The 10,113-nt window shown below is 42.3% G+C and overlaps 1 protein-coding gene across 2 annotated transcripts; it reads left to right on the top strand.

Annotated features, from left to right (window-relative positions):
• The first annotated feature begins 3,851 nt into the window (after nt 1-3,851).
• LOC134006103 (zinc finger protein 436-like) lies at nt 3,852-8,683 on the top strand. Of its 2 annotated transcripts, none has more exons than XM_062445184.1 (6): nt 3,852-4,123; nt 4,961-5,044; nt 6,135-6,250; nt 6,715-6,956; nt 7,048-7,130; nt 7,265-8,683. In XM_062445184.1, exons 1-6 carry the CDS (start codon nt 3,927-3,929, stop codon nt 8,595-8,597), a joined length of 2,055 nt encoding a protein of 684 aa, XP_062301168.1. In that variant the 5' UTR covers nt 3,852-3,926; the 3' UTR covers nt 8,598-8,683. The 2 variants fall into 2 exon arrangements, with proteins under 2 accessions (XP_062301168.1, XP_062301167.1); XM_062445183.1 differs by having other exon boundaries at nt 4,955-5,044.
• The last annotated feature ends 1,430 nt before the right edge of the window (nt 8,684-10,113 follow it).

Here is a 10,113-nt window from a genome sequence, read left to right as displayed (position 1 = left end):
TGAGAACTTTCCAGGCGGACTGTCTTTGCTTCTCCCGTTCCACTTTCCAAGCTCAGTCTATCACTGTTTTGCCCCTCCCACCAAGGTAATTAACTTTTGTGTCGTCCTCCCGGGTCAAATTGACCCCGTCTGTTTTGACTGTTACTTCTTTCCTCCCTTCCTTCCTTCCTTCCTTCCTTCCTTCCTTCCTTCCTTCCTTCCTTCCTTCCTTCCTTCCTTCCTCCCCCCTTCTTTCCTTCCTTCCTTCCTTCCTTCCTTCCTTCCCTCCTTCCTTCCCGTCTTCCTTCCTCCCTCCTTTCCTTCCTCCTTCCTTCCTTCCTTCCTTCCTTCCTTCCTTCCTTCCTTCCTTCCTTCCTTCCTTCCTTCCTTCCTTCCTTCCTTCCTCCCTCCCTCCTTTCCTTCCTTCCTTGACTCGAGGACAACAGGAGGGTTAAAGCATATGCCTTTTTCCTTCTAAGCAGTCCAATATGAACATTGAACAGTTTACAACAACCCTCTTAAGAAATGTCACATATTTGCAGTTTCACGTTGCTTTGGATTACAGTATCAAGTTTGCACTAGTTAATGCAACTTAAAAATGCCCACTTTTAGGGATTCCCAGTTGCCTAATGGTCAAGGCACATACCCGAAATGTCCCCAGTGCTTTACCCATCTTTCCACTTGTTTCATGACTGTCTCTATGATGTAATCTGCCCAATAAATGCCAAAAAACCCCCATTTCCTGCAGAGAAATGACAGATAAATAGAGATTTTGTTGTGTTTTCTTTCATCAGGACCTTGTTTCTCCCAGTAAGCTGACGCAGTGCCTACAGAGGCCCAGTGGGACCCATCTGACCAACAGACACAGGCAGGACAGAGCAAGAGGAGGGCTGGAGAATGATCCAATTTTGCTGCAGTCCAAAAGTGAACCAGCTTTCAAAATCAAAACGGACCCAGACAAACCAAATCCAGCCCGGTCGCTGTGGCATCAGATCCCCCGGTTCCACATGGACCACGAGCTTGACGTCCACAGGCACAAACAGGAGAACCCCTCTCCACTCTCTCCTTCCTTAAACTCCTCACTCATGCCTGCTTCATCTTCTTCATCTTCTTCTTCACTCCATCAATCCTTCTCCTCTTCTTCCTCTTCTCCTCCAAAGATCTCCCAGAAGTTGCAAGGATCCTCTTCCTCCTCTTTCCATCCTCTCCCGTCTTTCTCGTCCTCCTTCCTCTGTTCACTTCCGACCTCCTCTACCTCCTTTCCTTCCTCCCTCCATCCTCTCCCATCTTCCCTTTGCTCCCTCTCTTCCCCTTCCAGTGCAGGAAGTCGCAAAGGGAGGGTCTGCTGTGGCGTTTGTGGGAAAAGCTTCTATGACAAAGGTAGGCATGTTTTTAGTGTCTGCTACTCGTACAAATGTTAGAATAAATGCATCTTAAAGCTCTACTTTTCTACTTACAAGATCAGAGTGCAAATGCAAATTAGGCGATGACATCATTTAGCGACTTCTACCTACTTTTAGGAGACCCAATAGCGACTTTCCTTACTGAAGAGTTGGCAACACTGGTCCTCTTTAGATCGAGTGTCTTGGGGTTCCTCCGCAGTTGCCACTAACTTAACAAGAAACCCCCTTTTTTCTTTTGGTGCAGGAACCTTGAAGATCCACTACAACGCTGTCCACCTGAAGATCAAACACCGCTGCACGGTGGCCGGTTGCACCATGGTCTTCAGCTCTCTGCGGAGCCGCAACCGACACAGCGCCAACCCGAACCCACGTCTGCACACGGTCACCGGCAAAGACGCACACACCCACAACAGAAACACACACTCTGACCCGCTTATTGGTGTACACGCTGAAACACAGATTCACGATGAGAACAAACACACTCACACGCGTATGTGCAGCGAAAAGGAAACCAGGAACTCACGCTGGCAACCGGATGATGACGCACACACACTAATTCGTGCACACACCCCGACGGATGGGTTAAACAGTCATACAAACTCCTGTGCTCTTTCTCCTCACCGATTGACCCGGACTCCGAGCCAAGACACCAACCACGACTTCCTCCTGAGTGACCTGCGACCCCCGACCCTTCCTCCTCCTCTCCTCCCCGCTCACAGTGCTTCCTCCCTGGGCTCGCCTCCTTCGCTCGCCCCCCTGGTGGTCGTTCCTTCCCCAAAGCAAACTGAACACTGTCGAGACTCACTCACCATGACAACCTGCGACAGCCGACCAGTACCTGTGTCTGACTGCGATGTTTCAAAAGGAAAACGTGAGCAGGCTCGCTGCAGCAGTAGTCCGCCGGTCAGTCAGCAGTGGTGGTGGGAGGCAGGTGACCACGTACCAAAGAAGAAGCCCAGGAAGTCGAGCATGCCGGTGAAGATAGAGAGGGAGAAGGTGGAGGGGAGGAGAAATGAGGAAGAAGAGGAGGAGGAGGAGGAGGAGGAGTGTTTTGTTGCTTTCAGTTCAGCATAAACATGAGGGGTTTTTTGTCAAATATGGAGTTTGTAAATGTTTGAAGAGACAGAAAGCCATAAGGGAGTTCATAAATATCCTTACAAACACCTATAAAGCACTAAAAAAGCACTCTGTTTCTTATTTATTTAACTTGTACAAAGATGTAAAGTTATCTGACTGTGATTGTAGAGGAAGTTTAAGAAGCCTGGTACTAAAATAACCATCATTACCTTTTCTCTGACACTTTATAAAAATATATAATCATTTTGAATCATTCAGCTTTCTCCACTATCTGCTCTGAACACTATATATCTAACATGCATGTTGCTCTTTACAATGGCGCCCTCATGTGTCTGTTTTCTGGTACTGCAGTTATGACATTATAATAAAAACTTCGACCATCATCATTTGGGATTTTTATTTAATGTACATTTTACCTTCCAACTTCATGTCCCAACATTTGGGGGAAATTTACAGAATCTGAATTAAATTAAACTACATATAGCTGTCAATAGTAAATGTGTAAAATTTAAAAATAAAAGTCTATCCTGGACTTTCAACCAAAATGTGTTAAAAACTAATGAAATTAAAGCCTCAAATCATTTAGAAAATCAAACAAAATAAATACATAGAAGTGGAATTTGTTTGAAAAAATATGTATTTTCAATGTTTATATATTTAGATAGGAAGGAAAGAAAGAAGGAAGGAAGGAAAGAAGGAAGGAAGGAAAGATGGAAGGAAGGACGGAAGGACTGAAGAAAGAAAAAGAAGACAGTAAGGAAAAAGGGAAGGAAATAAGGAGGGAAGGAAGGAAAGAAGGAAGGAAGGAAGGAAAGATGGAAGAAAGGACGGAAGGACTGAAGAAAGAAAAAGAAGACAGTAAGGAAAAAGGGAAGGAAAGAATGAAGGAAGGAAGGAAGGAAGGACAGACGAACTGAAGAAATGAAAATAAGTCAGGAAAGAGAGTTGGAAGAAAGGGAGGGAGGAAGAAAGTAAGAAGGAAGGAAAGATAGAAGGAAGGACGGAAGAAAAAAAAGAAGACAATAAGGAAAAAGGGAAGGAAATAAGGAGGGAAGGAAGGAAGGAAGGAAGGATGGACGGAAGAAAAGAAAATAAGACAAGAATGAAGGAAAGAAAGATGGAAGAAAGTGAGGAAGGAAAGAAGGAATGAAAAAGAAGACAGGAAAGTAAAGTGGGCCGGTTTGGACCCCTCGGCGGGCCGCTTCTGGCCCGCGGGCCTCATGTTTAACCCCCCTGCTCTAAATAAATGTAATGCCGACTCCTGACTGAAGGGTGGCAGCAAACTCTACCAAACCAAAATAAAAGAAGAAGAACTCAACTCTTTGTTTCTACTCGGAAGGTATTTATAGGGAAGCACAACCGGAAACGCATCCTGGTGCATTTAGTAAACAAGCAGCAGCTGCAGTGTTTTTGTTTCTGTGATGAATTAAAAACACATTTAAAAGTCTAATCTAGTTTAATTCAATAATGTCTAAAGCGGAGATCCTGCGAGGCTTCGTCGCAGAGAGACTCGCTGCAGCCTCGCAGGAAATCTTATCGGTGGTTGAGAGAATCGTAGCCGGGTATGAGGAGGAGGCTTCTGGGTTCAGGCAGGAGATCGACCTGCAGAGGAGACAGCTGGAGCTCCTGCTGCAGCCTCAGGTCCAGCTGCAGAGGAAAGGTTAGTAAAGAGTTATTAATCCTGCAGAGGAAAGGTTAGTAAAGAGTTATTAATCCTGCAGAAGAAAGGTTAGTAAAGAGTTATTAATCCTGCAGAGGAAAGGTTAGTAAAGAGTTATTGATGCATAACACTACTAAAGTCCTAGGAGATAAAAACATGCAGAAATACCTTTAAACCAACACAACATATGTAATTTAACTTAAAAACTCAGCTCTTTTCTTTGGCTTTTGACACCATGCAAGGTTTGATTGTTATGTGTTTACATGCAGGTTTTTTTTATCTTGTGCATGCAGTGTATTTTATTTATTTTGTTTTATTTATTTTATTTTATTTTATTTTATATATATTATTTTATTTTATTCATTATATTTTATTTTATTTTATTTTATTTTATTTTATTTATATATATAATTGTATTTTATTTATTATATTTTATTTATTATATTTTATTTATTGTATTTTATCTATTGTATTTTATTTATTTTATTTAATTATTTAATTTTATTTATATATATATATAATTCTATTTTATTTATTGTTATTTATTTTATTTTATTTATTATATTTTATTTATTGTATTTCATTTATTGTTTTATTTTTATTTACTTTTGGATTAGTGTAAATATATTAAGATATAAAACCAAAGACATCTGTAAAGGTTTATAATTATGTTCTCCGATGTGTTTCTTAATTCAAGTTTGACACATTGATGATTATTAAACTCTCAGTGAAGTTTACTGATGTCAATACAATATAAGGTATTCCTAAACTGTAAAATATGTCTTCTTACTTAATTGATGTTTGTCTCTTTTTTTCCAGGTGTTGAACCGAGCAGCAGCAGCAGCAGCAGCAGCAGCAGCAGAAACCCTGACGAGGAAAACGAGGAGAATGAATCTCCAGACCTGAATAATCAAACTCCAACAAGGTTTCTACATAAACTACCAGTGATATCACTTCATTTACATCAGAAAGAGACAGAAAATATATGTAGTATAAAAGTATAAGTATAAAACCTAACCCTACCAACCAATAACAGCTAGTGTAATATCTCAACATTATTAATGGAAGCTTTTCAGCTGCCAATATTAAAAATGAAATTAAAAATTAAGTTGATTTCATATTTAGTTTCATCGTCATCATGGCAATGCATTTATCAGTGAGTTTTTACTTTAAGTTATGCTTCAATTAGGCCTTTTTTAAATTATCTACTATATTTTGTAAACTTGGTTAAAAAGTCACTTATGTGTTTTAACCAGGCAGGGAGCTCAGGTCCTCTGAAATGAGGCCAACGAGGAAGTAACTTAAAACTGCATTCTATCGAAAGGCCACCAGGGGGCGACCGTTTTGGTGTCAAAAGGACTTCCGTCTCTATACAAGTCAATGGAGAATTCACCAACTTCTCACTTGATTTCTAACCTCAGTAAACGTTTTCAAAATGTGTTTATGGTATCAATCGCTAGTTTAAAGCCTTCTTCAATGCAGTATGATGTTCATTTGGGACATTTTGGCCTCCCTGATTTTATATGTGACGATAAAGCAGGGTATGCATTAGGGCGTGGCTACGTCGTGATTGACAGGTTGATTGGTTCACAGGTTCAGGAGGGCGCCTCATGCTCCTCCTGATGCCCATATAAGTAGAATCCCTGTTTTTATTTTTCCCAGCATGCACCTGAAATTTTCAAGATGGCGCTGCTCAGATCCGATACTATTGGCCTCCGAGCAGCAGTCCACAAACCAATGGGTGACGTCACGGATGTTACGTCCATTATAAATACAGTCTATGGTTTGAACCAGAATTAAAATATTTCAGGATGATTTAGGCGAGTAAAATAAAAGAGAATAAAAATACCCCAATATTCAAGATTAAAAAGAATCAAATACATGAGACATGTCGTAGATAAAAGTAGTGTTTATGTCAGACATTGTGAAAGTATAAAAAAGAAAGAAGGTAAAATCATCCCATTTTAATATTTGGCAGCTCTAATCTTCTATACATAACCTGCTTCTTGCTCCAGAGGACCGTCTGAGAGAAGGAAACCCGGCAGAGCTTCGATCAGTCAGGCGCAGAACCTCGTAGATCTCAGGATCCGAATCCTGGAGGATTCTCAGACCGACGTTCTCTCAAACAACGGTAAATATTCAGAGTTCATAAAAAGCATTAAACAGTGTGTGCAGTTAGAGAGAGAGGAAACATAAGCCTGTTTAAAGGGACAGTTTCAGACGGAGCTTTAGTGGTTTTTGGCTGAAGAAGAGAAAAACTACATTCAAACAATGTCAAAGACAGGCTGACCTCCTTATCATGTATCTCCTAAGACAAGTTCAGACAGTAAAGTAAAAGATAGCCGGATTATAGTTATCAGTCAAGATCAAACCAGTTCCTTACTGGTTTGATTTGTCATTTTTATTTGCTCAGAAACTGACGTAAAACTGAAATATATAGTTTATATTCTTGATGTTTCAGGAGTAAAAATGTTTAACTGTGATTCTACACAATAATAATGGTTAAATTCATTTTCATTCTTGAGTTTCAATAAAAACAAATCCAGTGATTGTTGACACGACTATAAAGACTTTTCTCTTCCTTCTTTCTCTCAGTACTTAAGAAATGTCCGATCCTGAAGCTGCAGTGTCCTCGTGGCCTGCAGGAGCCGGACTTCCTGGACCTGCTCAGGTCCAACTTTCCTCAGCTGGCCGGAGACGACAAACATTTAGACGTTTTCACGTCTGACAAGAGAAGGAGACTGAAGCCTCTGAAGCTACAGACGCTGACACCAGAGGAGATCCAGAGAAATGTCGGCTGCACAGGATGGAAGTCGACGCTCTACATCAGACCGAAGGTAGTTCGTCTTGTCCTTTTAAGATAAAAAAAGCAGACATTACTATTTTTGAGATCAAGAAATAACAGATGGGATCTTTTTATTTTTCCAGGCGTGCAAAGAAAACAACAGCTGTGAAGAGTCTCTGTGTAGCTCCACCGCGCTGACGTGTGACGACAGCAGGACACAAACCAGGTAGTTATTTAATATTCATTCACTCATAGTTATCCAAATCTGTCCCTCACACACACACACACACACACACACAAAATACAGACACTGAAACTGTGGATCCATTTTAAGTCTTTTGCTTCTGTTTCCCACATCAGTCCTGTTCAGGAAGTTGAAGGCAGCAGCTCAGCATCACCAGAAGAAGAAGAAGAAGAAGTGAGCATGGAAACAGACCAAGCCAAAAATCAAAGGACATCAGAGCCAGCTGAAGATCTCTCTGCAGCTCAGGGTAAAGTGAACATGGACGATGATGGGGAGAGAGGAGAAGAAGAAGAAGAAGAAGGAGAAGACCCGATAGACAGCGACGGTGATTGGAAACCAGATGTTGAGGAGCCGCAGGAGAGTGACTCAGACCTGCAGGCTAAGAAACAGAAAAACGGACGTTCTGCTGTCAAGGAGACAGAAACTGAGAACAGTGTCGCTGTGTTTTTCTGCAAAGTTTGCAGCGATCTGCACAGATCAGAAGTCTCGCTTGTCAAACATGCCTGGAGTCACGTGAACGATCCTCTGTGCATTTGTGGAGTTTGTGGAGAGACCGCAGAGACCATGAAGGATCATCTTCAGAGTTGCCACAAAACAGACGACTGTCACATCTGCGGTGAATCTTTCCTCGGCGCTCTCAGCTTCAACGAGCACGTGGCCGCTCACTCCGGGGAGAAACCGCACCGATGCGACGTCTGCCATGAAGCTTTTGCCCTGAAGGCGTCTCTAGAGAACCACCAGAGGCAGCACAAGGCGGGTAAACTCCACAAATGTTACACCTGTCACAAAGTGTTCGATCTGAAGGAGCAGTTAAAAGCTCACCGCAGCACTCACGGCAATAAGAAGACACACCTGTGCGGCGTGTGCGGTAAATCCCTCAGCGACTACAGATCTTTATCCCGCCACAAGATGACGCACTCCGGCGAACGACCTCACAGCTGCCAGATTTGCGGGAGACGTTTCAAACTCCTAGGCACGCTGAGGCAACACGAGAAGATCCACACCAACAGAGAGAGATCGTACCTCTGCGATGTCTGCTGCAAAATGTTCCTGACCAGCAAGCAGCTGCAGATCCACATGAGGACCCACACCAACGAGAAGCCGTACCACTGCGGCGAATGCGGCAGGGGCTTCACCACCAAGGGACCTTTGACGATTCACATGCGGATTCACACCGGAGAGACACCGTACAGCTGCCCGGACTGCGGCTGGTCCTTTAAACGCAAGATAAACCTGGACAACCACGTGACCGTCCACTCGGGACTCAAGCCATTCGTCTGTGGGATTTGTGGGAAGGCGTGCGCTCGTAAAACGTACCTGACAGTTCACATGAGGACACACAACGGGGAGAGACCGTATAAATGTTCTCTGTGCGATAAAGCCTTCACTCAGAGCCACTGTCTGAAAACGCACATGAAGAGCCACCAGGGGGACGAAACTGCGACGTAACGCTCACATCGGAGCAGAAAACAGAACTGTGAGATCTTTACTTGATGAGTTTTCTTTGATTTAATTTAATGTAAAAGCTGTGAGATAAGTTGAATAAAATGTTGGTCGTAATTTGTGTCGGACTGTGCGTTGTCAGTTTTAAACTAGTACAAAGTACATTCAAAGCTGATGGTAAATGGACTGGACTTATATTGCGCTTTTCTATACTTTTGGACCGCTAAAACCGATTTAAATGAAATGTCACAATAATTACGTTATTATTATCGACTTATCGTACAATAACGTAATTATCAGCATCGTCATGTCTGTATATAGACTGGACCTTGATCATTTTGTTTGACATCAGTATTGCCACACTTCACATTAGCAGCTAAGAGGCTCTTCATGTCCTCCATTCCTCATTGTGTGTCTGAGTGGAGACTGCAGAAGAATTAAAGGTAAATAACTGTCCCCAACCATAATGGCAGTCTGGGTTTTTACATTATTATACTATTATATTCTCATTATATCAGTGGTATAAAATGATCTTCAAATGACAATAATATAGTCTAATAAAAAGTACTTATTGTGACAGGCCTAATTGTTCCATCATATGACTGAAAATAAGGAAAAACTAAAAAGTCCGCTCTCAGATTTAAATGAGCAGTGTGTTTAGGATTTAGTGCCATCTAGTGGTGATGCTGCAGATTGCAACCGACTTATCAGACAACCAGCACCAGAAAATGCCATGTTAGCGGAGCAATGAACTGAATGTGGAGCAGATAAAGAGGAATATAGATATAAAGAAATCTGAAAAAGTTGGAAACTGAGCATTCAGAGCAGTTTGAAGCTGCTGCTTTATGCTCACATGGATTACTTCTACATATATTTATCTCTTTATTTGACACTTTGACCACATTTAATATGAACATCTGACATTAACAACATTATATATATGACAGAAAATAAGGGAAAACATAATAGTTCCCCTTTAAGTTTCAAAGGACCAGTGTTTATGATTTAGTGCCATCTAGTGGTGATGCTGCAGATTGCAACCAACTAATTCATCCCTCTGTCTCTGGAGCCAGTATTTGGTTTGTCCCTTCTGAGCTACTGTAGATATAAAAGCTAATTTTAACCCTCCTGTTGTCCTCGAGTCAAGGAAGGAAGGGAGGAAAGAAGGAAGGAAAGAGGGGAGGGAGGGAGGAAGGAAGGAAGGGAGGAAGAAGGAAGGAAAGGAGGGAGGAATGAGGGAAGGAAGGAAAGGAGGGAAGGATGAAGGGAAGGAAGGAAATGGGGGAGGGAGGGAGGGAGGAAGGAAGGAAGGGAGGAAGAAGGAAGGAAAGGAGGGAGGAATGAGGGAAGGATGGAGGGAAGGAAGGAAAGGAGGGAGGAAAGGTAGGAAGTAAGGATGGAGGAAAGAAGGAAGGTAGGAGGGAGGGAGGGAGAAAGGAAGGAAAGGAGGAAGGTGGGGAGGACAGAAAGATAAGGAGGGAGGAAGGAAAGGAAGGAAGGAAGGAAGGAAGGAAAGAAGAAT

The sequence above is a fragment of the Scomber scombrus genome, chromosome 23, assembly GCF_963691925.1.
Source record: "Scomber scombrus chromosome 23, fScoSco1.1, whole genome shotgun sequence".
Taxonomy (NCBI): Eukaryota; Metazoa; Chordata; class Actinopteri; order Scombriformes; family Scombridae; genus Scomber; species Scomber scombrus.
The sequence above is the reverse complement of the archived record's forward strand: the minus strand, read 5'-3'. Positions and strand labels throughout refer to the sequence as shown.